This window comes from Nothoprocta perdicaria, unplaced genomic scaffold (assembly GCF_003342845.1).
Source record: "Nothoprocta perdicaria isolate Ctin4 unplaced genomic scaffold, notPer1 scaffold_446, whole genome shotgun sequence".
Classification (NCBI taxonomy): Eukaryota; Metazoa; Chordata; class Aves; order Tinamiformes; family Tinamidae; genus Nothoprocta; species Nothoprocta perdicaria.
The window spans coordinates 154274-181967 of NW_020455695.1; the positions used below are offsets into that span (position 1 = coordinate 154274).

Sequence of the window (27694 nt, forward strand, 5' to 3'; positions counted from 1 at the left end):
TTGTTCAGCGATCTGTATCTCTAGAGAAAAGTTAGTACCTGTTGTTGAGTGAAGAGCACCCATCCCATGCATTTGAAGAAACCAATCCCGGTGCTGAAAGACTCTTTGCTTCACATAACTGCTGTGAAGGAGGAAACCTCAAGTTTCTCACACTTTATGCTCCGACCCTGGCTGCAATGGCAGCATCCTTGCTAGAACGGGTGTCCTCAAGACACCTTCAAGGTCCTTCTGTTCTTTTGGAACATTTAGATATGTCTTTTAAATAAATATCAAGGGAAGAGGTACTTACAGTAGCCGTTTTCTGCACAGAATGCTTTCTGAAGAGGTTCATAAGCGCTCTCCCTACTGCACAGCGGCACAGTAAATTATATTTCATTCCTTGTTCGGTGCTATCTGGCATATTTCTTACCCCCAGCTTTTACAACCCCTCCCCAAAAGAAATCAACACCAGATTTCAGACTGCCTCAAGTTAACCTGCAGCTATAAAACAAACTGACTGCTGAGAAAAACAGCATTTTAGGTAAGGAAACAGGATTGCCAAGTCCATGCTTTTCTTTTTTTCTTGGCTAGTAAATATCAAAATGATAAACAGCAGTCAACATTTCAAGAGAAAATGCTTTATAATAACAATAACTCATGTTTTCAACAGTTTGAAAAAATCTACTAAAAAGGAGAGTAACTTCTAGGATGAGCCTAGAATTATCATAAGGGCATTTGCATGGTCCAGGAATCAATCACAGAAAGTCATTTATTTTGTTAACTAAGAAAACTTCCTAAGCCCTGGGGAAAAACTCGAGATTTGGTTGAGAAGAAATGCTTTGGTATAACGTCACAAAATGTTCATTCATTTGGTATCTGGCATTCAGTTTAAAGTCTCCTGCTAAATTAGTGCTGCAAGTTGAAATATACTCCCATTTCTTCAGAACAGTAAAGCTTCTTCCTCGCAGCACTTCAGTTCTGCAGAAAAACCACTGGATTTCTCCAAACCAAGTTCCTATCCATGGGACAAACAACAGATTGGCAGCTCATTTTCCAAATATTGGAAGCCTGCGTTGTTTCCTTATAAGGCCAGAAGTAAAAAACCTGAATAGGACAAAGTAACTCCTGAACAAAACAAACTTAATTTAAAATCAATCCCAAGATACTTCCAGTATTCTAAAGTAAAAAACCACGCAGCATCATTATGGAGTCCCTAGAGCCACGGCTCATTGCTTTGGGTTCACTGTCCCCAGCACAGAATGAACTACCCTCTGTTTTCTGGGAGGTGACACGTGGCTGCTCAGTCCTGCTTCTTGCTGACGGTCAGAAAGCACTTCCTGAGATGCCTCTTGTCTCCGAAGGAACCGAGAATAACTTTTAGGAGTAACTTTTAGGAAAGTCCTTAAGGAAAAAGCGTTTTGGTCACTCCAGTTTACCTCTGCTTCTCCAAGCAGGAGCTCTGTGCTCCCTGGAAAGTAGCCCTTTTTCAATATATCAGACATAAGAAACCAACTCCTCATAACCAGCCCTCTGGAAGGTCAGTCCCTTAAGCAGCTGCCTCTTGTGCACGTTCCAAGAGAGCCGAGCGCATCCGCTCATTCCCACGTGCATCACGCTGGCATTTATGCAACATCCCCAGCTTCCGCAGCCTGCGTAACCTTGGGTCTCATCAGCTTTTCCCAGTGGAAGCGGCAGCTGCTGGAGCGGCAGGCTAATGGATTACTTCAAACCCCTGCTAAGAAAACCCAGAACACCAACAATTCCCCTTATTTTCCTTTGCTGTCCGCTGGCTGGCAGCTTCCTCCTCCTTCAGTCTTACTCTTGGTAGCAGCTCTTTTCCACAACACCCCGAAGCCCGTTTGGAGGCTTTTTGTCTTTCGGGCATCAAGTCTTTTTACTGCTCAGCTTCTGCCTGTGGAGGTGGGTCTCAATCTCTTGCCTGAAAACCAGCATCCCCAGCTGGCCGTGAGAAGCCTCGTTCATGGCCTTGGACTGCATGCACATCCTGTACTGCTCCGGGGTCAGCTCATCCGGGCACCGCTTCTCGTGCCACAGGTGGAAGAGGCCCCTGACGGGCGTTCGCACCACGACGAGGTTGCTGTGCAGGTATTTGCGGTACAGGTGCACGTCTTCTCCGCCCCAGCCTTTAATGTCCAGATCAAAGCCACCTGGCACAAAGAAAACCCAAAAAGACATCGGAAATGCACGCTTTGCACTCGCAAACTCGATACTGCTGTGTTTTGTGGGTCCAGTTGGCTCTTTCAAGGAGCCCCAGTTCCTGGCAACATCGTAAAGCGTCCAAATTCTTCACTTAAATAAAATCTTTTACCATCATGCAAAATTGCTCTATTTGTAGAGAGCGGGGCTTAGTTTTCGGCAGCCCCTATGGCACCTGGGAATAGTCTGAACGTGTAGCCAGAGCACTGCTGCTAAAGAGGGACATAAAGTTCCTTTCAGTGCCCCCTCGGAGGGAAGCTGATCACATTTTGTTATGGTTCAATACAAAGGACGATATACTTCAATGTATTTTTTCTTACCTATGTTGATAAAATCAGATCTGTACTGGCAGGTCATCCCAAACCCGAAGTCTCTCCAAAATCCAGTTTCTTTTTTAATAATCTGCGTGGGGAAAACGGTCATTTATAGGGAGCACAAACGCTCTCAGTCTAAGCAAGAGAAAAATAAACTCTTGGGAGTGGAAATAAGAGCATTTTATTGTATTACATTTTATCCTCCTGTACATAAATCCACCGCTGGACCTGATCCAGTTCCTGTAGATGCTCATCACATACTCCTGCCCAAAATACTACCATTGCCTTTAGCCACTGGGGGTAAAACCCTTCATCTGGAATGACCAGGTTTTACTTCACTCCTTGAAACAAGTGCTGCTGTAGACTGAGTACAGCAATAGCGCCTCAATCCCTGGAGCTTTCCCTTTTCACAGGCAAAATTTCCTTCTAAATTAAGTCTGTTTCTGCACGATTCAAAGCTGACATAGAAAACGTACTGGTAAGTCAAGGAAGGCAGACTGTGCTGCAGAGCAGATGGTGGCATCTACATTCTGGACCACCACAGAAAGAAAATAGCAGTTCTAATCTGATCACGCAACTGACAGCTTTTTGATCTCCAAAATTTTGACAAAAATTAGGAAAGTGGCAAAAATCATTTTCCATTACAGAATTACCGCCAAAGGAAAAAAGGAAATTCAACCTCAACTGGAGTCCGGAAATGTCAGGTGGGGATTATATACCCCACGAAAGCCTCTGTCACCATGAATTTGCAGTCTACACTATGGAGATGGACTATGGAAACGTTATGTATTATTCTAGGGAGCAAATGAGAGCAGCGAGAGACACCATGGCTGGCACGTCCAAAAGCAGATCCCCAAGGTTGGATCCCAAGGTCATCATTCAGCTGTGTGAGCGATGTAACCCAACGTGCTGAAACCCCCAAGAGTTGCAAGAGATTGGAGGAGACATTGAATCCTACAAGCAGCGCAGCAATACTGCACACTCCTGCTTATGCAATGACTCTTGAGCTATTTTGGAAAATTTTGCCTTCACTTGCCACAAAATTATAGGAGAAGATGAGACAGGGCTTCCATTTCTGAATGTACAAATCCCAGCATTTCTTTAATCAAAACATCTTATTCCAGATGAAGTACAATTCCTCTCGACATCCTCTCTCCCCATTTCTCTGTCACATTTCTCCTTTTTGCTGATAAACCTTGTCATTTTGGGGGCTTTTTTATTTTTCTGTTCCGATTGCTCTCCCTGTCTTTTCTCATTTCTCCTTTCCTTGAAGAACTCCAACCAGCGCAGAAGCCAATTAAGAGGAAACATGACTGTACCCACCAGGTCTGCACTGTAACAGGAAATCTTCCTCACGATGCCGTTACGCCAAGCTATTTGTATGCATCAGCATTATTATTTCCCATTAGTGCAAGTGGCTGCTGCACAAATCAATGGCTTTCAAAGCTTTCTGAAGGTTCCTTTTTCCGCAAGCTGGGATGCAGACAGCTAAGCCGGTCTTGTTTTAATGGCATAGACCTGGCCTTACGCCCAGGAACTCGCATGGGACAAAGATATGAAAAAATACATAAAATAAAACTGGCAGTACTTTAAATTGAGAAGCTTTTTGCCGTGAGCATCTCATTTTACAACTCAAACACTTGCTATAAATATTTGCATAATTCCGACAACAGATTCTGTGCAGTTTGTGCTGGCTTGAGAACTAAACTCTATTTCCTTTTCTAAGTGCAAGCCTGAGCATCTCTGAAGGATTGTCATTGGAAAAAGAAGCTACTGAGAACAGTCAGCGAGGCTGGGATACTCTGGAGACAGGATGGTTGACTTTAGGGTAGCTTGGCTGGCTGGATTTTAGGACGGGTTGGCTGTATACATAAAGACACCACTCCTAGCACTCCTTTAGTGTCTCCATAGTGCAGTGCCAGAGCGTAAGAGGACGGAGAAGCTGCCGAGCAGCTGCTGGGATTCACCTGGACCTGCCACCTCGAGCTGTGAGACGACTGCGGCGGTTTCTTTTATCATGCAGGACATCACTTTGCACAGGAACAGGGTGTGCACCACCCTGGAGCGTGCACATCCTTCCAAAATGAAAGCCTTGTCTAGGGAAAAGCAGGTGTGGGAAGGAACAGGTACTTACCAGCTGCTGTTCTAAGGGCGGGATGGAATCGTGGTGGCCATAAATGATACTGGGGTTATACTGGCTGAAGAGAACAGGATAAAACACTTTCTTGCCTAAAAATGACAACAGATCCATTTTTTAAGAAAGCTGTATAAAACACACTTCCCTCTCCTGTAAGATGCTGGATCAAACCCCGATGAGGCCACACAAGGTATTGACCGAGCCTATATTCCTCGTATGAGAAGAACCCCATCCCAGGCGAAGCAGAGGAGCTAAACCTTTCCAAAGGCAACCACAAATAGAACTTCTATAATGCCTTAATTAATCCCCTGCATTTTAGGAATGATTTGCAGCAGCTTCATTATCAATTCAAAGTCAAGAACACTCTGGTGAGGGCTATTACACAGTAACTAAAAATCTGCTGGAAAAAAACACTACCCTTTTTTAAGCTGCAGTACCTGGCTGTGTGTTCAGTCTACAGGAGTTGAGGAATTCAGCTGTGAAGTATATGTCCACATCACAAAAAAAGAGAACAACGTTGTGTCCTTTCCAGACTCGAGCACCCACGTCTAATCCTTTTCCTCTTGAAAATTCTTCATTCAGCTGGATGAAGGTGAAGTTCTTGAAGTTGGCTGATCTAAGGAAAGGAAAAGCCCAGGAGACTCAATTTAAGAGCTGTTGTTGTTTTTTTAGCACAATATTCTATTTACCAAGTGACATTTGTTTTTGCAAATGAAAAGAAGGTGTATTTTTGTGATTCTCAAAGCCTTCAAGATGGCAAAACTGGTACTTATAAAACTACCTTTTAAATTGCTTTGAGGAAATATTCACTGTGCAAGAAGAGAGCAACCGGGTACCCATTTTAACATGCAAAGAAAAGGCAAAAAAATGCTTTATGTCCTAATGTTTTAACACCTGTCATAGCAAGTGCTAGACCTAAGCTAGAAAAAGTAAAATAGAACACAATTGCAAAGCTGGAACTCACTGAACTAGAGTAAATTCAGTAAAATCTCTTTGTGATGCTGGAGACTAACACCACAAAATCAAAGGTGCAGGAGGGGATTCTAGCTTCTCCAGTGAAGTGAAGAACTTTCTGGCACTTCTAAGAAATAAAAAATACCTAAGAAAAAATACCTAGTCCTATATATATATGCATATATATATAATTACTAGGTATAAAATACCTAGTCCTCTACATCATGGTGTGAACACTGTGTATGAATGGTCAGATATTCAGACACTCACTTGGAGGTGTTTTCGAGTATCGATTTGACTTCGTTCATTTGCTCTTTTCCAAAGTAAACTACGGTGAGGTGAATTCTGCCATCCTGCTGAATGCCCATTTCCCTAGAAAACAAAGGCAGATTTAGGACTTTTCGCAGAAGCTCGCTTTCTTCAGGACACAAAACCAACTGGGGAAGGCAGAGGAGGTTCCTGAGGGCATGAGCTGCTGAAAGAAGCCCTTGTGCAGAAAAAGGGACTCACTGTCTCTAGCAGATGGGACAGAAGGCTATAATGATCTTTAGGGCAGATCACAAATTTATTAATGTCTAAGCAGCACTTGTTATATTAACAGGACCTCATTAAAACAGCCCGCCCAATGCTCTGGAAGATCAGGCATGTATTAATTACCCTTAGCAGTTAAGAGAGTTTGAGAAGGAGGATTTTAAAGAAGCCATTCAAACTTCTCTTCTTAGTAATGATTTCTGGTTAAAAACAAAATATTCTAGAGGTCAGATATTTGGCATTGTGTAAAGGAGCGTTTCCTAAAACCTAACTATCAGCTGGAGATCAATGCAACAGCCTAAGGGCAGGATCAATCTGACTGAATGCTAGACATTTGTACAAAGATTTAATCTATGATCAGCAGAGAGATCAGCAACACTAGAGGGTGATTTATTCCGTCCTAAAAGAAGCCATTTAGGTGGCTAATCCAGACAAGAGGCCTATTCTTAGATAACTGAGGTTAGGCAAAACAATCCTTTGTAAAAGTGGATATCTTTGTGGATATCATCTTTGCTCTGGCAACATATCTGGCAGGACTAATTCCCTTTTTCTCCCCTAGAAATGTTCCTCTGCAGCTACTGGCACGAAACCATCCAGCTGAAAGTACTCCTAAAAAACAAATGGAGAGACATAAACCACGTCCATGCAAAAAAGACACCCCCAAGGGACTGCAGTAAAACTGATTTTACTGCTGAACATCATGCGCTAAAAAGCCAAATGCCTTTCAGTTGCTCTGATCTTAAAATGATTTCTTAGTGGCGCAGCGAAACTTTAGGCAAAAGTAGGAGGAATTTTACTGAGTGAGGTCTCAATAAATCCCCACATTGCATCTCCCTGTCCCAATAAGAGAAAGCAGAGGCAGCATTTGAAAGGAAGCCCACCTGAAATTCTGCATGAACTGTCGAAATTTGCTGGCTCTCTTGGCCAAGGGGACGATGACATTAATAAGCGTGTCACCCATATCGACATTTTCATTTTTCACTTGCATCACAGGCCCGAACGGCCGGAACAGGACAATCCTCTTGAACTGGTGCTTTGCGTCTCCTTTGAAAGTCAGCTCGTACAACGTGCCCTTGTCCTTTTCCGTGCGGTAGATCCCTGCAAGGACACAGAGGGAAGGGGTTTCTGAAGTCAAGGCGGGCTCCCGGGGGGACATAAGACACAGCTTTGACGTGCCAAGCGCCTGTGCTCCACCGAAACAGAACCCTGAGACCGTCCACGAGACGTAACTGGCCTCACTCTCACAGGTTTTACCCATTCCAGGTGACACCTCAATCTCTGCAACACCGGTATGTTCAGAAGACCTGCAAGATTCACGAGGTGTCATTCCACCTGGCACGAACCCTGCGGGTTGCCTCATCTCCTCTAAGTTTTGTATTTTAATGAGCACTTTGGCTGCTCTCTGCAAGACAGATTTACTTATCCGTTCTTCCCTTCATGCTTTATTTTTAATAGAAGCTAATTCATCAAATGCCCCAATCTGCCAGTCCAGTACGTGGCTCCAAAGAGAAACTGCCATTTTGGTTAGCAGCTCCATCATTATTTCACCACTAAACTTTTAAAACTGTATCTCTGACTGCCCCATTATTTCCTTCTATACAGTCCGCCCAAGGTGCAGAGCACAAACTATTTCTGAACTTGAACCCACCCTTGAGATCATCCGGTGGCTTAAGAGCCCCTGGATTTTCCTCCTCTTGATGATTAAAAAATAGAAATCGGTGCCTTTGGGTTCTCCTTACTCCCTTGTTCACAGGGAAAGGTTGTTGATGATCGGAGTATTTTGCTGGGTGTGATCACTGACCCAGGCCCTGCTTGAGGGGGCTGCTACTGGGGAGCTTGATAAGAAGCTAAACACAGATTTAAATTGAATCGAACCTGCATTTTCCCCGAAGACCAATTTCAAGGTGTGCTTTGTATGTTTGACACGGCAGACAGACACTGCTCCCCACAGCAAAGAGCCAAAGCAAATGAAGCAATTTGATACCGTTTAGCAAGCAGCACCAAAATGCACCTTTTCGATGCTTCTCTAATGATGGTAACATAAGGATCTCTGCTTGCACATATACAAGTTAATGAGCAGCCCCGAGCAACCGGCCTTCGACTGCAAACAGAGTGGTCCTGAAGCCTCCTTATAACATAGAGAGATTCCCGGTCTTTTCCACGCTCTCCCTCAGTAACTGCGTGGGGCAGAGACCCAACAAGCTCGATGCAGGAGTGGGAGGAGCACGGGAGCAGAGCAGGGGGCTCTAGCAGCTGGACAGCCCTGTGAAGGGCGAGGCCGAAGGCAGAGCCGCAGCCAGATGGATCATCTGGGGCCCCGGGGAGAAGGTGTGGTTCCCTCCGTTTGGAACAAGGGAAAAATGGAAAATTCCGCCGCGCGTCAGCTCTTACTCCTGGAAGGAGAGCTGTCTGGGAATGCTGTCCAAATTTCGTGTAGCAGCAAAGCTGCTGAGAGGGAGTTGTGCTCAGAGAAGGTGCTGGGGTCACAGTGTGATTCCCACGCGCAAGTGGCTCCGGCTGGAAACCGCAGAGGATGCGACGCTTATTTTAAGAGCCACACAGACAAACCATTTCTCCCGAGGTGTAAAAAGGGGTTGAAGGAATATTTTCCTTTTACAAAGACGAGGAGAAAGGCACAAAACGGGAAAGAGAAACAGGCCCTCGTTAGCTTCCCGGTCCTGCACCCTCTCCCTGAGTACTGGTATAAACGGCACCACCCAAGGGATGGCAGGTACCAGACGTGATCCATAGGGATAAAAACCAGAGCAAAGATGCTCTACACAACACATGGAACCCCAGGCAAACAGGGCTGCCTGATATCACCCCAGCAGACAAGTGAGACCCAGGATCAGCAGCACACTTGAGGCAACAGGAACAAAGCAGGCACTGAAAGCTCTTCTGAGTCAGGCAGAAGCGAAGATACACGACTGCCAAACCAAGAGCAGCACTTGGGGTTTCTAACCCTGTCTTTGACACCAACTACCTGATTTTCACCTCACCACATCCCTCCCTTAAGATGTGAGCGTGCACTTCTAGCCTACGGGATGCATATGGAATCTGGGTGCTGTTATTTCTAAAAGTAAAGTGCTACTATTTTCTGGGGAAGGCTGGGCCCCTCTCCCAGAAAGTTCCAGCTACCCTGGGCAGCTCCCAAGGAACCAAGCCAAGGAATCCAGCCTGTTACTAACTTTTAATGCAGACTGCGGTATCTGCACAAGGTTGTCATCCAAACAAGCCCTGGGTCCAATCCATACTTGGAATGCAGACCGAAACAGAAAATCCAAGTCCCCTCCTCCTCCTTCTTATATTATACTGAGCAATGAATCTGTTTGTACCTTGATCAGCAGTTTTTACTCCTGCTGGACAGGGAAGATACTTTAATGTGGCCCCAGCACTCACTCCAGAGTAGTTGGGAGTCTCCAGAGAGGCTGACAACACCAGCAGAGAGGCTTTGGCCAAAGTGGAAAGCCACATTAAAACATTTCTCCAATATGAAATCCAATAAAATAGCTCAACAATCCTTTCTGTTGCCCCAGAAAAGCTTCACAGACCCAGGTACTGTTCCAAATTCAGCACCCTGCCTATCAAGCCCAGGGACAACATCCTCCTACTGCATCAACTTTCCCATCTGCAAAGCAAGAGTGAAGCTGCCGTTGCCTTTAACACACAATTTCAGATTCTGTATCAGACGACATAAATTAAGAGCTGGCTGCTGTAGCTATTAAAAACAGCACTTTGGAAATCCACACTTCTTGCCTCTATATTATATGTGTGGCTAAAGACAAAGCTCTTTTTGGTATCCAAGGGCTAAAAGATTGTGTGCTACGTCCAACACAAGAATTCCCCCCGAAGTTCCTGTGTTCTGTTTCATTTTAAGCTACGGGTGATGCCAGCTAAGTTACGAGCCCCGCAGTTGCTGTCCTCAAAACTACCTTGCCCCTCTGCTGAAGCAGCGCAGGTGGGAGCAGGGTAACACCGGAGCTGAACCTTGGTGAGTCTCGGCACTAGTTAGACCCCAACGGGGTCTTGAAGCCGTCTCCCTGGGCCCTGTGGCCACGCAGGAGCCCCTCACAAGAGCCACACAGGAGCCCCTCACTCCTAACGTGCTCTTGCGAACGAACCTTCCACGAAGTCGGAGGCTGTGAAGAGGCGCTGCCTCGCGTTGCCGTCGGCCTCCGCGCGGTTCAGGCTGCCCAGGGCCAGCTCGAGGACCTCCGCCAGCTCCTCGCGCTTGTCCTTCCTCACGGGTTTCTCTTCGGGGTGGCGCGTGAGCCCCGTCTCCAGCTGGTAGACCTTCTGCAGGGTGAAGCTCTCGAAGGGCACCACTGCGTACTCCGTGGACAGCTTAAAGCCGCTGTGCACCTCCGCTTTGGCTACTTGGGAGTGGAGGAAAGCCAGCAGGTTAGCCTGGACTTGGGCTGGATTGCTGTGGTCCAGCTGGACCCCCATCGAGCCCGGTAAGTGCTCCTGCACGCTCTTGAGCTGCTCATTTCTGCTCTGGAGCTCAGCCTTCAGCTGGGCGATTTGCTTCTTCAAGCTGACGATGTAGTCGCGCTGCTGCTCCTCTCGCTCCTGCAGAACAGCTTCGTAGCCGTCCTTGCCGGTGGGGCTGTGGGCCCTGGGCAAGGCGAGCTGCTCGCCGTCCCCCTTGGGCGTGCAAGCCAGCATATAAACAATGGACACAGAGCAACAGGCAACCACGAGCAGACCTGCAAGCCGGGAAAGAAATACAAGAAATCCTCGCCGGAGCATCATCTCTCCAAAGGCAGAGTGCAAGCCCACACCTGCGGCAGTTCTTACATCCGTGCGGTGCCTTGGAAGCCCCCGGATTTGGACCACCCTGGCATCGAAGGTGCTGGTTCTGCTTGTTTATGGAGCTCTCTCTGGTGTCCACCCGGTGGGACCGAACTCCAAGCTGCAGTACGGACCAGAGCCCGGCTCATCCTCATGGCACCACTGCCATTTGATCCGCTGGTAGAGCCGAAACACCTGAAAAACAAAAGACAAGGACAGTCACGCAGGCACATAAGGACTTGACCGTTCAAGGCCCTGGAGAGCATTCCAAAAGTTTATTGTCATTTGTTGACCACTCGGGAAGATCTCAGAGCTGTGAAGTGCTTGCTGCCTTGCTAAGACCAAAAAGATACTAAGATCCTTGAGCAGGAAATCCTGTTTTCATGTGCTTAATGTTAACAACATGATTAGGCCTGCTGCCAATGGAAACCCTGCCCAAGCCTCAACGTGGGCCACACTTTAGAAACACAAGAAAGTTATCAGCAGTTATTTCTGCTCAGATGCTGAAGCACTCAGCACATCTGAGCAATGCCAGCTCTCCAGGAGTCCCCAAATCATGTGGCACTTGAATTTTAAAGGGAGCCAATCTCATGGCTACCACCTGCACTTCAATTTTTGTGCAAGTTTTTCCAAAACACCAGGTAGCAAATGTGCTCCCGTTAGAGCACATGAACCCAGATCCTGAGCAGCAATCAGAAAATCAAGAAATTAGAAACTGCTATTGGAGCTAGACTTTACAACTAAAATTCAGCGTGGCACAGACCACTGGATGCTCCCATCAGAAGGAAAGACCTAGGGGTAGGATTCCTCAGCAGCATTTAGATCAATTCTTCCTCCAAAACTTTGTTTCCATCACTGATTTGATCATTGCACAGTATACTATCCTTCTAAGATCCTATTCTTTGTCTGATCAGCTCCATTGTCAAGTCCTGCACCGATACCTTCTGCTACTATTTTCCATGCCTGTTCTCTGCCAAGGCATGAAGACCACACAGAAGGCTTAGGGAAAACTTGCTTGGGTATTTCGTAAAAAATAAAGGAAGTTAAAACAACTGGGAACATTATCACTTTTCAGCAAGACTTCCTTTGACTGTATTTAAAAACAGGAAAGAAAAATCAGGTGACCGAACATCAATATCAATCTAGCTATAAACTGGGTTAAAACAATTATGTTACCAGTGGGATTTTCAAAACCACTCAGTTTTGGCCCAACTCTCAAGAAAGGCATTTTATCATTTATACGCCTGACAGCAGATGCAGGCCAAGGCTGAGTAGCAGCCTCGATACCCGTATGACACGGCGGCATTAAAATCAAACATGAGCAGAATTAACTCCTCTCCACTCCCCGCTTTGGGTGTATACTTGACTTTATGACACCAGGTCTGACACCAGAGATTTGCTGCCTTGTTAGTCACATATCCTTTCTGGTGGACCCTTAAGTAAAAACAGTTTCCTGAAGAAAGTGCACGCTTCTGTGAATGATTTCTGTCTTGCATCAAAACCTTTGGTCATCCGTGACACCTCTTAATGATTTCTACATGAATTCCCTTCCCCCCCCCACTATGATACTGCTGGGCTATTAATCCAAATGCAGTAATTATCCAGCGATATTCCCAAACTTTTAACTGCTATCCAGATTTTATCAGTCTGCAGAGCTGCTAGAGAAAACAGTTCAGCGGATGAATTGAGGGGGCTAGAGAGCGCTGTAAAAATAGAGCTGTATTTTCCTCAAAGTAATGCTGAAAAGCTATTACAGTATTTATAGGATTCTCCAGAAAATGTCAGCGCTTTCAGAGGGAGAACTGTTGACAAAGAAGAAAATACTCAAACAGCAGGGAAACAGAAAGGATGGAGTTCGTGCCCTTACCTTTTTTCACTGCTCTTCTCTTTGGAGCATTTTGGCCAGCTACAGCTGCTTCTCGGCCTGCCACAATCATCTCTTGTTTATCTTCCTTTCCATGCCCTTCCCTGAAAATGCAAGTACTAGGAAAAACACCATCAGCCTCCGAACACCTCTTCATTGCTTTCACATTTGCCAGCTGCCTACATCTTCAGTCTGTCTCCTGCGTGGTGCAAGGCTGTAGCGGGGACGCTTCCTATGGATGCGCTATAAAAGTTGGCCTCCTGCAAGGTAAAGGAGCTTGTCAAAGCAGGGACATTAATCTGGGCATTTCTGCCTCTTCCACAGAGCTGGCTAGAGGACTGCAAGAAGGCAGTGTGCGGGAGACAGGGTCAGGAAGTGGCGAGATGTACGACATGAAACACTGCTGTGTTTGTGCGCTTCGCGCCGCACAATCAGTCCATTGACTGCACTGGCAGAAGCTGAACATCAGTGAAAGGATTAGTTGTGCTCACGCTGGATCAACTGGGACTACATCTCAATGGCTTAGATAAACATGTAATTTCATTTCTATAAGCAGCATCAGATTTGGGCTCGGGGTAAAAAGCTCTTCAAATGTTGACCTTAAGGTATATGTATATGTACGCATACATGTGTGTGCGTGTCTACAGTCATGTTTGCTTGAAGGTACTGGGCTCTGTTTAGAGCAACTCTTTCTCTGCACAGTTTGCTGGTTTGTAATCTCACCCGCCAAAAAGCCATCTTTAAACACCCTTTGGAATAGTAAATTGACTGGTTACTTTGTCCTTTGAACCCACATGCTGATAAAAAGAAATGGGAGCCATGGGATTTCTACCTTCTCCATGCAGATTGTACCATGGTGACCGGAGGCATCCTGAGAAGCCAGTGCTCAGTACTTGTCCTCTAATGCTAGGTCTTACTGAATTGGTCCGTGGCCTTTATGGAACCTCCCAGGCACGTTTTGTAGAGTGGCCCCTGTGCATGGCAGAGTCCCCCCACCAAAAAATACTGATGTGGCCATGGCTGTGGCATCTCCACTACACTGACAGTACCAAAAAATCAGGCATGGTAAGTCTCCCTAACAGCCATTCTTCTGATTTCACCAGACCTACACAGTTTCACACCAATTAAGAGGCCAATGTCTCCAATGAAGTGGAGACAAACTGAAATGTCATTTTTTTTTTTTCCCAAAATGTCATTTTGTTGTTTTGACAAAAACGCCTCTGTATTTTACTGCAGTCAGCTGCATCAAGTAGTATTAGCGTGTTTGCAAAGAGCTTCAACAAATACACACTGGTCAGTCTGACAGCCAAGGGAAAGAACAGGAATTCCAAGACAGCCTCTGTTTGTGAAAACATCTTCAGCCTCCGTCGGACCTGCTAGACCAGCCAGAGGTCAACCTAGCTCACAGAGGTGCTTCCAAGGCGCCGGGTCCAAACATGATCCGAAGAAAGAGCCGGATTCCGACAGTGCCACAAGCTCTGTGTAAACTGCGACACCATCCCCAGCTCCGGGAGCCTTTGCAGAGTGCAGCGTGGGCAGCAAGCCATAAGGAGTAGCAACATATAGAGAGCTGCCTGGTTTAAGATTTGGGATGGTCGCTCCCACTGCCGTTACTCACCAGCATCTGGAGTTTTTCAGCCTGTAAAGCTACATGCGGTTTACGTCCACGTGTAAAGCACAATTTATTTTAAGCCCAAATTGGGCCTCCCAAAAACCAAGTGGAGAATTGGTTTTGAGATTGAGAAACCAAGCAGAAGATGGGGAGTCAAATACATATGCATACATACACACACACACACACATATATGTGTGTGAGTGTATATAAATATATACATATATGTAAATATCAATCTCCCCTACTGAGCTCTACTCAACACTTCATGTTGACAACAAAATTAAAGCCTGAACTATTTAAGTTCTAATTACAGCTCCAAAGAACCCATATGACATAACATGTAAAATGATCCCCACAGACTAATATCATCATTTATTATTAAAAAGGGCTACTACTTAAGTAATTCCACTCCCAGAACTACTTTCTCTCCCCCAGAACTCCGTTATCTGAGAAAGATATGTGGATTTTTTTGTCAGATCAGTAACACAAACCCATTGCATGAGTTCACATTAGTCATTTTTTTGCGTCTGAGAAATGCAGACTTTTATCTTACATCCCCGTACTTCTCTGCTAAACACACTAGCCTGTAGATATATAACACCCCAAATCCTCAGTGCAATTTCTGGCTGTGCTCTAGGGCATTTCCATTAGCTGTTGCAGGTTCTGCAGAGAACAACCGTAAGGACAGGGGGTCAGACACCCACCTTTTCTTCGGAAATTCCCGAACTCATCCAGGTTGCTCCCTCATGAGTCGCCGCGTTATGTACAATGTTTCAGAGCTGTATCTGCAGCAAAGGAAGACAGGCAAAACGCTCTGCTCAATGGAAGGAAACGTAATATTGTCCTCTTCCTGCTACATAGTAACCAAATAATGCCAGAAATCCTTCGGAAGCCAGTGTGTTCACAAACTTTGGTGGAAGTTTCCATTACTCACTCCATTTATCCTCCATCGGGCAAGGAGACAGATCACAGCCCCTGTCAAGCTCTCGAGCCAGAATGCTGGAGAGAAGAGCCTACAAGCGGGCGCCGTCGCTCCAGAGACGCTCTGCTAACACCGGGGACAAAGAGCCACGACGCTTCTCTCTCAGGACCACTTCTCATTAGCGAGCTCTGACCTGAAGCCTTAGGGAAAGCAGCTTCTCAAAGAGCGCCTTGGACTTTGCCAAAACGGAGATGACCAATTTGCATTTGGCTCGACCTGGAGTTCAGCCGAGTCATTTAAGAGGGAATTAATAAACTGTCCTAATTGTCAGTTGTAAAGAAAATAACCATTGAGCTGGACAGGCAAGATACGAATCTCTGGATATCCATCTTTGCTAGAACGCTATCACCTTCTGCCCTCACCCTGTACTTCACATGAGGTTTGCTAGTTAGTTTGATACCAAAGGGAAAAAGAGAAACAGACACTGCATTTATCTAGTCTGGATAAGAATTTCCAGGGCAAAAACAAATACACAGCTCCCATTTGGCTCTCACTGTAAAAGAAAAGCAAGTCTTAGATGACAAACTAATAACCATGAGGAGCCAGAAAATAATTGCTGCCAGATTTGGCACCCAGGCTCTACACCCTGCTCTCAAGCAAGCAGCACTAAGAGCCATCAAAGCTCAGGTACCAACCCCCAGCTCTGCTGATAGACACTTCTCCATGAGCCCGGTCAGTACTGATGGACAGGAAGATGCCAGTGCTCTGAGTCAGCCCCACACTTCCTTCCTCCTCCATGTCTGCACGTACTACAAAGCACCAGGCGCCCCCCAACCCCATTTATCCCATTGCCATCATGTGGAGACGTGGCTCTGTCCAAAGACCTCACATTTCTGTGATAAGCTGACACAACCTCCTAGTAGCTCTCTGAAAAGACCAGGTTTTAGGTCGTTTCGGAGCAAGCTTCCAAAGATGTCTTTCAATTTTTCATTTGGGATTTGCATAATATTTGTGTCTTGCCCATTTTGCAGTAATCGCTATGCTAGTCAATACCAAAACGGACATGGTCCTACCAAAAAAATCCCTCTAGTTTTGGTCAAATAGCTTTAAGAAAAAAGCATTCTTGTTTTAATTTTAAGGAGAATTGCATGGCATTTTTATAGACCTTAGTTAAGCAACCCAAATCATATTTTTAAGTATTAATGAGACACCTGCTGAAGGCTGTTCCAGTTCCAATTTAAGATTTGAGCTCTGATTCTTGAATTGTATTGAAAATAGGATTTAAGCTTCTAAGTTCTTGACCAACTATCTTAATGCAAACAAATCGTCTGCTATACTGACTCACAGCTGCTTGATATACTAATTTCAAGTAACATAAATGCTTCCAGATCAGGCATCAAAAATGCAGTTTCTTTTTGGAAAATTACAATAGTATCTGGGATTAAAACCATAGTTTACTATGGAAATTGTAGCTATAATTGTCACAACATTTTTAGCAGCTCTCCAAAACAGCAGCACAGCTAGAAATGTTTATAGTTCACAGAAGAGGCATCCTGGTTCTCTAACCTATCGCTGATTGATGGCATGAGCAAAGCTAGTTTCCTCTGCCAGTAAAAATTGGCTTTTTTTCCCTCTTTTGTTACACGGGAGAAGCACAACCCGCGGTCGGGTCAGCATTTCCTGAGAGGTTCCAAAGAGCACATCTCTTAAAACAACAACTTGGGTTTGCAATTAGAAGCAAAACACGGCATTTCACACAAAGTTAAGAAATAACACACACACACAGCATGAACTTACAGTATAGTGTTTTTTAGCATTCGACTTTAAAAGGTACCTGGCTTGCTTTAACAATGCAGTCTCAAAGTTGATGCGAATCCAACTTTCTCAGCTTAGTTTTTCTTTTCTTTTTAAGCAATCAGTTTTCTGAAATAAGAAGCATACATCAGGATTTTCATAAAACATGAATAAGAAAAAAAAAAAAAAAAAGCAGAATCCTCATAACCTACCAGAATTTTTGAAGAAAAGAGATTTCCTTAGGAGATGAAGCTTCATGCTACTGAGTCTTTGTTTCTGTTCATATGGAAACCTGCCTGCAAAGGACAGCATTATTTTTTATTTTAACCAAGATTGGCTGGAATATGTGCTGGCACAGCTACGCAAACTAGGCAAGTAAAAGGGGGGAACTGCTGCTATGCCATTATAGATTCCTCCCCGCTCCTCCTTTTAGCACGGTTCTCTGCGGAATATAACATCAGACCATTTGCCAAGAGAACTCCTGGCAGTTTAACGGAGAGAAACATACCCGCCCCCAAGGCACCTCTCCTCTGCCTGTCTTTTTAACCTTAGAAAAAGGAAATCTGGCCATTTTCTGTAGTCCCTTAGATGCGTACCTTGCGTCCCAGTCACTTCTGTGGATGGTTGTTATTATTGTACATGTTCTGGATTATAGGATTAACGGTTCAAAGTCCTCAACAGCTGATTATTCCTATTAATTTCATTGTTAATAAGCACTAAAGCGCAGCTGAGGAGTAAATAGGAACCAAGTCATCCTAATGAAATATTTGAAGGATTCTGGAGGAATTGGGTGAGGCCTGTATTTCCTTTAATGTTACATCTCCATGAGCTTCTTTCCTGAAAATTGCTCTATAAACATGGAATTAATTCAGCAAGAGCCATTGAGATAACATGACAGGAAGCAAAACATCAGTGAAAGATATCATCCACAAATACATTATGTCTCTTGAAAGAATAAAGAGGTTCTTCTATTGATAGCAAAGTGTCTACTTTGATTAGCTGCAATCAATTTAACAGGCTGAGTTTTCCAGGACAAGGATTTTAAGAATGAAAAGGCAAGAATATTTAACACTTTCTTTCCTGGAAGGGGAAGGGAAGTGAGTAAAGAGCAGCCAGCAACTGTTGGGGGAACATGTTAGCTGGAAAACCTCAACTGAACGATCCCATAGGAAAGAATGAACTCAGAGCACATGGTGTCAACACGTGGAAATGGAGTGAGTTAAAAAGCAACCTAACACCTGGTTTAAACAAAACTCACGTAGAAAGGGCAATTTTAAGCTCTATGTCAGAGCAGGCATGGATGACCACACCTTTTTAACTCTCTCCTCTGCAACTTGAGTTTGCATCAAAAGCCTGCCAAAAATCTGCCATCAGTAAAACTGGGGAAGCTGAGGGAGATCTCTGTGTATTCCAAGAAAAAGACAATAGGGAAGAGAAGTTATTTGATATGAAGAGACCAGATAAGTTGTTCATTTAATGGTGTGTGTTGTCTCCTTCAGAGAATACCAGGTGCGTCAGAAAATGGAAAAAAAAAGAATAATTTCTATCCAAAAAACATTTGCATTATTTGTAACTTAGACGGTCAGCCTATTCCTTGAAATGCAAGTTCAGATTTTAAAACAGATGCATTCAAGAAGCATCCTATCCTAATTAGTGAAATGTGCTGCTTCCCTATTACTCCTCTGGATGTTTTCATCCTGCTCAGAGCACCTCAGAGCACCAACAATAATGTCTTATAGAGAAGCCAATAAACCCAGCATTTTCAGGAAAACAGCACATTTACATTGAAATATGAATGATAAAAGCTCTGATGAAAATAAAAAGGATACAATTAAAAAAAAAAGGATATTTTTGACGTTCACCTTTAGTTTGATACGCCTGGTTCTGCTTTATCTCAAATCTTCCATCTCAGTCAAAATGTATAATTGATTCTAAATATATGAAACACAAAAATCAAACTAAAAATAGCCATTATTTGATAAGTTAGAAAAGCAAAATGCAGCATGCAGATGGGAAAGCAAACTGTTGATGAAAGGAAAAGCTGGTGTGACTCTGCTCTGAACAGAAAGTTATGTAATGCCACCCCATCCCAAGTGCCAGCAGGAAACACTGCTATCACTATCTCAAGGATGTAGGAGCAGATGGACCTCACTGCCTTCCACCAGCTCCCAGGCAGCAGGCGCTGTCCCAGGTCAAAGTTAAGCAGATTTCTAGCACTTTTCAGATATTTCTCCCAGTTTCTACCTATTTTGTAGCTCTGCACAGTAAAACATCTCCAAAACAGCATTTTTTTCCAAGTTATTTTTATTTTAGAACCATATTAAATGTACAGTGATGACAAAGACCCCATTGGGAATATCGTATAAGAACACTGCAGTAGCTTATACATAAGTTTTTGCTTCAGTCACTTTCCACATAATGTCTCTATAGCAGTTCACGTGCTCTAGAAGCCCACAGACCACAGGCTGAAAATTGTTCCTTTAGGAGAGGCCGAGAATGAGGAAAAACTGATCACGGGAGAAGAAGGAGCCTTTTATTTCCACACCTTTATATCCAAGACAAAAAGGGAAGAATTCAGGGTGCACAAGCCTCTGCTTCTATGTGGAAGAAGTCGTGCTTGACTCAGACTGTAATTCTAAATATTGCAAAGGGTGGAAGGGCTCAAGACCTTTAGCTACATTTCAATTGCTGCCACAGATAAAACCTGAACAAGCTGAAAATGCCAGCTTAGCAGCTAGGATGCAAAGAGTCAATGGTGTCTATTGAAAGGGTCAGAGAAAGCTTTGCATGATGGAAAAAGAGGGGGATTTTAATCCATAAACTATATTGGTCTGGAGTGTTGCAGATAAAAAGCAGCGTTTAAATCCAATATGGTAACCTTACGGGTTACTAAGATTACATGGCAGCCTGATTCCCCAGGCACTCTCCGAAGACGCTTACTTGCTTCCCACAATCTGTCCGTTGATCTGGAAAACACCAATCTCTCTTGATAGCGGCACAGAAATCCTGACTATACGAACAGAAACCAAGCTGACACAGGGATCTCTGCAGCAGGGCTCCAAAGGGAGATTTGGCTGAACGGGTGTGGAAAAGGGCTATGGCAACACGGACTGGAGTCGTGTCATTCCAGGCTCTATTTTTACGTGTACATACACTAAGATTATTATTATTTAGCTGGGCATCTCAGAAATTACAAGAAGAAGAGAAGAATAAAGCAAAAAGTGGTGAGAAAAGGTCATGATACACTGTCACTGACAGAAGAAGTTGCTACAGGATGATCCCAACTGGGGATTCTCTGGAAGATGATTTTGTACAGCTGAACAACACGGAAGTTTTCCCGTTTTCCCACCTATGTAGTTATAGGTGGTTCGGTGTCAGTAAGATCAAACACCTGCACCCATAAAGCTACAACCCAGCCTGCCACCCTGATCTTAAATTGATTTTTCAGTGGTCAAGACTAGAAGTTCTTGACTTCTGTTATCTCCTGTATCACCTAAGTCATGTTTGGATAAATTTTAAACCATCGTTTCTGGAACTTCTGTGCTGCATGAAAGCAAAAGCAGCTTCCTATCAGTTTGAGCTGCAGTCCATGTGGATTCAGATGCAGATTCACATCTCTGTTTGAATTTGGCACCACAACTTGAAATCAGCATCATGAATTCTGACAAATATTTACTGAAAAGTCACCACATCATAGCTTCTTTCTAATCTGAAAACCAACAGCACAACTTTGAAATTTCCCCGCTCTGTCCTAAAGATACCGAATGGCCAAAGCAAGAGTTTCATTTCAATCTGGATCAAATAATGAAATCAAGATTAAGAAGGAAGACACGGTGTGCTAAGCAAAAGAGTTAAATATTTAGCCAGCAAAAAGCAGCTGTAACTTAAAGGAAACTGTTCCATGTAAAGCTTGCTCACTGCACGGACGTGACTGAAGAGAAGCAACTCGGAGACTTTCCAAAAACCTACGGAACTTTCTGGATTACCAAAAGCAGCTTTCCTACCACTCTCCCAGGGCAAAAATGGTCTGGAAACTGGTCTGGAAGACAGTCTTGATCAATCGGTAGATGTGGTTATGTTACAGAACTGAATGCCAGCCTGTGCAAGCTCCTCCCTGCTGCAAGTTTCAGGCAGTATCTAGATGACCTTGTCCACGTCATTCTCCCTCTCTGTGCCTTGATATTTCCAACTGTAGCGGAGACAATAATGATAACACTCACTGTAATTATGCCTTGAGATAAGGGAAGGAAATCAGAAATGGGTTAAGTATATGGGTTGAAATCACTCGCTAGACTCCCTTCTCTTCACTGTCATGAAAACCCTGTTAAGTAACTTAAACTAGACACTGAACTTAAAGCCATCTGAAATCTGGTAATATAAATGCAACACTAGCTCTGCAAGAACTAGCATCTTTTTTTACATATGGAATAGTAGTTCTCAGAAATCTCGGGGTCAAGCATTTAACCCTACAGTGGGAGGTTTTTTCCCTTCCCCACTGAGAACTTAATCACAGACGTTCCATCTAAAGACTAGTGTCACCATCTCATTATACTCTTACAGCGTTCCAAGATAAGTTATCAGAGCACACCTTGATGGCTGGTGCTTTACAGTTAAAATGAACTAGTTTCTTGGCACAGTTAGTTCCAGAAGATATTAGTGCTGCATTATTTTCCCTTCAACTGCTAGGAAATTTTCCTTTCATTCCTTGAACGTTACATAAGCGCTTTTCATTTCCTGAAAAATTCTCAGAGAAAGTGGGGATATTTGTGGAAAGGTTTATTAATTCATTCATAAATACATATTCTTGGATCAGTTAAGTGTGAGTAAACTTCAGGATCGCACCATTACAATTTACAAGATCACTTTTCACTGCCCTGCACCCTGGAAGATAAAAGCTGCTTTCTTTAAGCTGTTTTCTCCCTCTGTGACTCAAAAAACCTTTGGGCTTCTAATCTAAGAACCACCAGTTTCATATCAAATGGATTAACTGAAAATATTTCTATTTCTCTGAGGTTTAATTTACTATAATTTGAATCCATGTTCTGATGTGTTACATATTCTGTTCAGAAATGTTTTCTCCAAGAGCAAAATATGATGAGGGAAAACAAGTGGAGATAACTTATTTTAGAATACACAGTACCGTGTCTTACCAATAGCTTTTTAAAAGCTTTCCAAAAACTATTTTAAAATCGTTTCTCTGAAGTGAAGAAGCTTCACCTTCAAATAATAAAAAAATTCCTGTAAAAACGGATGTTTCAAAGCCGTTACATCTATCTTCAGAACAGTCAAACTGAAAAGAAGTTGTTTTCTTAGGTACCTGAACACTCCACATTAAAAGTACACATGGAGAGAAAGAATCATTTTATACTCCAGGGTAAAGCTCCATTTCAAGTGGAGCTTTATTGAAAGTCATTTCAATATATGTAAAACATGAAGGCTCCAGAACTACACTGAAATCTGAAAAGCATTAGAAACAGCTGATTATTACTGATACTTGGCTGTCGGCCAGATAAATCTTGGTCCAATTGCTCATACTGGAGAGGGGGACAGCAGAACTATTCTACTTAAGATGTGTCAACTATTTATAGCTGAAGCTTTACCAAAATAAAGTCTCTCAGAAATAGCAAGCCAGAAACCTACTGTAGCTTCAGTCCTCTCCAGCAGAAAGAATTCCCAGGGGCCTTTACAAACTCTTCCAGGGTTTCTGGAGTGCATATTGTTCCATTTCTTCTTGCCAGTAATTTGCAAGACCACTCTGAGTCACACAATGGAGAGGAAAAAGGGAGAAACGTTTTTCTTCCCCAGCGATTTCACTTCAGTAGAGTTTTTAAACACTGTTTTGCAATCCGTTCATTTCAGAATAAGTGGGTGCTTGCACACTGCACATGTCCAAGCACATGGTTTATGTTTCCCTGTTATCAAAGTACCACAACACGACGACTTTGTCTATTCATATATTAAGGAGAAATAGCCCACTTCATACAAGATCAGATGCAGAAATGAAAACCATCATCTCTTCCATCTGCTTGCTTAATGAGGTGAAAATTTCCTGCAAAGTTTTTCTCCCCGATATCTTTGCTGTGTTTTGCCCAACAGACATTGCCAGCAAAAACTAACTTACTTGGATGCCTGAATTACTTCATAAAATCCAGTAGTTCCTGCTACATTAATGACATCACATCTGCAAGCCCCTTCTCTTGGGCTAGGAGCAGGCCACCACTTCAGCTGCAGAATGGCACGATGGTGTCAACAACAGCGTGACCAAGGAACAGGAGAACTGCCACTGTGAAGAACTCAGGGCACACTTGGAAGACGTGAAGGATGCTTGATGGGAATGTACTTTTAATACTCCTATTATGGGCTTTGATGGGACTTTGCATGGAACAAAGTGTTAGCAACTTACTCTAACGTAAGTCTAGTCTAAAGTACATAAATCTGTATATAAAACACTGCCTGCTTGATCAGTTATTATCTGTTAACAAATTCAAGAGTAGAAAACTGTTATTAAGGCCCTACCTTTTGATGCTTTGCTGCAGCTAAGGTATAAGCCAAGGGATAAAGCACTTTCAGCTTGATCAATATGCTCATGGCATTTCTTGAAGCAGATGTTGGCAACTGCCATGGAGTTGTTGCAGCTTCCTGGAAGCTGTGGGAGACATTGAGTGTAATGTATTTTTATCAAAGTCTTTATTCTTGAGCCTAAATGCAATCAAGATTGAGTGAAAGGGGCCATACGAACGAGCTAAATCACGGGGCCCACTCAAGCCCTCCAGCTTCAAGGCATTCTGCCAATGGCCTCTCTTCAGCCATGCCAATGGCATCACTCCAGCCATAACTCGTTCCATGCAATATTCTGACAGTGCTCAGAGGCCCTCACACATACTGCAGGTGCAGAGTTGGTCAGAAAAGCACATTTGACGAGGAAAGCTGAATCAAATGCAAGTTAAGAGAGAAGCAGTTTTGCCAGGTGTCCCTCAGATCTATTTATTTGGTGCTCTAACAATTCAGCTTCCATGTCCCACAAGCCTCCTACCCTGTCGCCTCCTTCGGTGTATCCATCCTTTACAACAGCACACAGCTTTGCACTGTCTTCTGTTGATCGACCTTCTACTTCATATGTCCCTATCTAAACTATTTCCCAGCACGTATCCTTTCCACATTTCCCCTAACCCCCATACAGGACCTTCCCTCTCAAGTTAGTTTGACAACCTGACTTACATCACTGATCCCAAAGCAGCTGCTGTTAGACCACCCTGCAGGTAGGGACATCTATTTCCTCAAAGAAAAGTAGTTTCCCCTTGGTGGAAGAAATCCCCTCTCTCCAGAAGACATAATCGCAGGTTTTGCTTGAAAATAAACCCTGAGAATATTTTCATACTGCAACACTGAACAACCATAACCAAAGCCCTAAAGGAAAAGTCCTAACCAGGCCTAGCTGATCACACGTTTTGGATGGCCTGGCAACCACGCACAGTGATCCTGCTTAGGGACCAGCCACTCCTCATGCGCTGTGAGATGTCACTGCTTATGGTGTCAGGGAAAAGCCAGAGTTGTGTAGAATGGCATGTTAACATATTTGTTTGTGTGAATAAGGCCCAACTCGAAAGACATTTTTCATTGAACCATGTGTCCTGAAGAGCTGTGGCAAAGCAGTCAGTGCAGCACAGAAGGTGACACATGCAGTCCTAAAGAGATCTCTCTGCATTCAAGAACATGAGTTAAATTAAATAAAACAGTATTAACTTGCTTTGGATAAGACAGGATAACAAAATGAGTTTAGGGATGAAAGACTATAACCACACTGCCTGAAAACTACAAAGATTGACTGTAAGAAATGAGGTACTTCAAGAATCTAAAAATTACCTGAGGTGTGCTCTGAAAGATGTGGTTTGATGGAGCTTTTTTTCATCACAGAGGTAAGAACAGTTTCTTTCCAAGAGACGCAACCTGAAGGGCAGGCAATGTGCAAAGCAGAACATTTTGTCAGAAGAGCATCAAATCGGTGGGACAGGGCAAAGAAATCTGTCTTCAAATATAGAGTCTATAAATGTTTCCTAAATTCGTAGCTGTTACGAATAAATGTTCTTACTATATTTACCCTTAACCTGGCTTGAGTTATGAGTGACTTAGGGTAACTAGACAACAGGGAGCCTTTCCTAACGATGTGGCAAATCCATAGACCAGGTAACTGGGGTAATAAAATCGGACACCGTTCACTGCATTCAAGGGGAAATAAAAGAAGCCACAACCTCTGCTGCACTGGCCAGATAGAAAGCTGGCACTATAATTACCAGGAGAAACAGAAATAACCTCCAGGGCCCATTGGTAAGTAAAAAGCAATGGAATTGAGCAAGATATTGCAGAGAACACTCCAGCCCCCAAGGAATACACCAAGGCGAGCTCGGAAGGCCTGCACTATTTATGCTTCTTCCCCATTCATGCCTTCCAGCAAAATCAAGCTAGGAGAAATGTCAGCAAATCGAGATAGGAGATCCCCCTTGAGAAACAGGACTGACTACCTCACAAACTGGGAGTGGAAGAAAAGCACACAGCCTAATGCCACCTCTGCAGCAGTGGTGGTGAGAAACGACACCTCACTTGCTGAGAACACATTTCTGAAAATGCATTATCGTGGCGTTCGTTTCATATATAGCTTTAGGTTTAGATATTTTGGGCAAATTCAAGTTGAGAATTCATGTTCAGAATCTATATGGTAGAGAACAAGCCTTTTTTCAAGTGGAGAACAACATCTCTGGAATGGACACACCACCATCTCCTACTCAAACAACAAACTGTTTCAGAGATGTGAAGAACCAGACAGGAAAGATTTCAAAAGATTTTCTAAATAAAAAAAAGTTTCTGGATCTGCAGTACAGCGTGCCTGAAGACAAACTTCCCCTTGTAAGAAATGTCATGAAGATTCAGAGGGTTTGATTTAAATAGCAGTAAAATGACAGAAGGCATCTGTCAAAATCTTGAATTATAAACATGGGAATCCTGCCACAGAAACTAATAGAATAAAAATCTATCTCCTTGGTATCCTAATATATTAAATTGCTTGAAAAATAAACAAACAAAAAATATTTTCTAATTCCCAGGACAATCACCATAAGTCCCTATCGGTGGTATTCCATACAAATTCCTTTTACAGCACAGCTGCATATGGGCAATGTTGCACCGACACCTTTCAGCTGAACCAACCCTCACAAACAATGACTCAATAGCTTGGAAAACTGTACACTTCTCATAACTGAAACATGAAGTGGATAAGGAAATGAGCAACTTGATAGGAATCACTGTTTTTCTTGATGCTTTTTAAAAGAAATCTGGAGAGCTATTAAAAAACAATACACCAGAAACATACTGTATATACTTGAAAACAATTAACTTAAACATTTCCAGAAAAGTCATCCTACAAGGAAAGTGATTCATAGTGGAAAAAATTTATAATCCAGTTTTACAAAGTTTGCAGAAGAACTGCCTACCAAGGGCAAGAAAACCACTTGCTCGCACACTTAATGGGGAAATAATAGAGGAGAAAATCAAATCAGTTATAAAACCATTTTATCATTATTTTTAAGTATTCTCCCAATTTAGGGTATACCATCAAAGAGAAACATGCAGATCTGCAAATGCAGATAGTGTTGGAATAAAAATACACTATTTTTAGTGTTGCATACACAAAATACAATTTTGTAATGGACAGATATTCATATTTTATAATTGGAGAGAAAAAGTAACAACAGAAAAATCTCAGTAAATATACATGAAAAATACAGAACCTGCTTAATGTACCGAAACAGTACATTACAGAACAGTACAGAAACAGAGAAAGAAGATTGCCTTACCTCAGACACAGTTTGAAGAGAAACATTAGCAATATGTCTATATCCTTTCCGAGTTCTCTTTATAGACATCTAAGAAGAAAAACAAAAGAGTAAGTAACACAAATACAAAACAGCAAATAACTATATTCCCTGCAGACAGCATGTGCCCAGGAGTAACATGCTTCCCAGTTCAATGTGCTGAAAAGAAAAAAACATATAACTCAAAAGATAATCATTTCAAAATAAAGGAAAAGGAAAAACTTTGTTTTTAAAATTCCCAGTAAAGCTGATTGCATTTTGAGAGAGTGCAGACAAGCAGGAACTAAATAATATAGACAGGAATGTGATGTCATCTCACTGCTTTCAATAAAATATTAATTTGGCACATTTGTCTACAAAATAAAGCGAGCAAATTCGTCTGTGGAGAACTCACTCAGTCGCTGAAGATCTGAAAAGACTTCTGGTCCAGCAGTACACATGTGCTCAAAGGATACAACCCCACTCGCTTGCTTTTTCTCCCCTCCCAAACTACAGTGCTTTCTAAAGCTACACTTGAATGCTAAACGCTTTGGTCAAGAGTTCATCCACTGACCTGCAATGAAAGCCTTGTGTTCAGCTCCAACATTTTCTAACAGCAAACAATGAAGAAAAATGGTCTCGTGGAACGAACTGTTAAAATAGAAAATCCTCACATAAGCCCTCCCTGAGGAGGAAAGTATATCCACAAGCTTTAAATTGGCCAGGCG

At 43.2% G+C, this 27694-nt stretch overlaps 1 protein-coding gene across 5 annotated transcripts; it reads right to left on the reverse strand.

Annotated features, from left to right (window-relative positions):
• Nucleotides 1–651: 651 nt before the first annotated feature.
• CSGALNACT1 (chondroitin sulfate N-acetylgalactosaminyltransferase 1) lies at nt 652–27655 on the reverse strand. 5 transcript variants are annotated; one of them, XM_026046507.1, is made up of 15 exons: nt 27541–27655; nt 26970–27038; nt 24985–25068; nt 23638–23767; nt 17334–17417; nt 17162–17250; nt 15110–15190; nt 12794–13050; nt 10254–11121; nt 7014–7230; nt 5872–5973; nt 5085–5263; nt 4645–4739; nt 2517–2598; nt 652–2147 (listed from the first exon to the last, which is right to left on the reverse strand). In XM_026046507.1, exons 9-15 carry the CDS (start codon nt 10885–10887, stop codon nt 1864–1866), a joined length of 1593 nt encoding a protein of 530 aa, XP_025902292.1. In that variant the 5' UTR covers nt 10888–11121; nt 12794–13050; nt 15110–15190; nt 17162–17250; nt 17334–17417; nt 23638–23767; nt 24985–25068; nt 26970–27038; nt 27541–27655; the 3' UTR covers nt 652–1863. The 5 variants fall into 5 exon arrangements, with proteins under 5 accessions (XP_025902292.1, XP_025902295.1, XP_025902293.1 ...); XM_026046510.1 differs by lacking the exon at nt 27541–27655 and adding an exon at nt 27382–27400; XM_026046508.1 differs by lacking the exon at nt 23638–23767.
• Nucleotides 27656–27694: the final 39 nt, after the last annotated feature.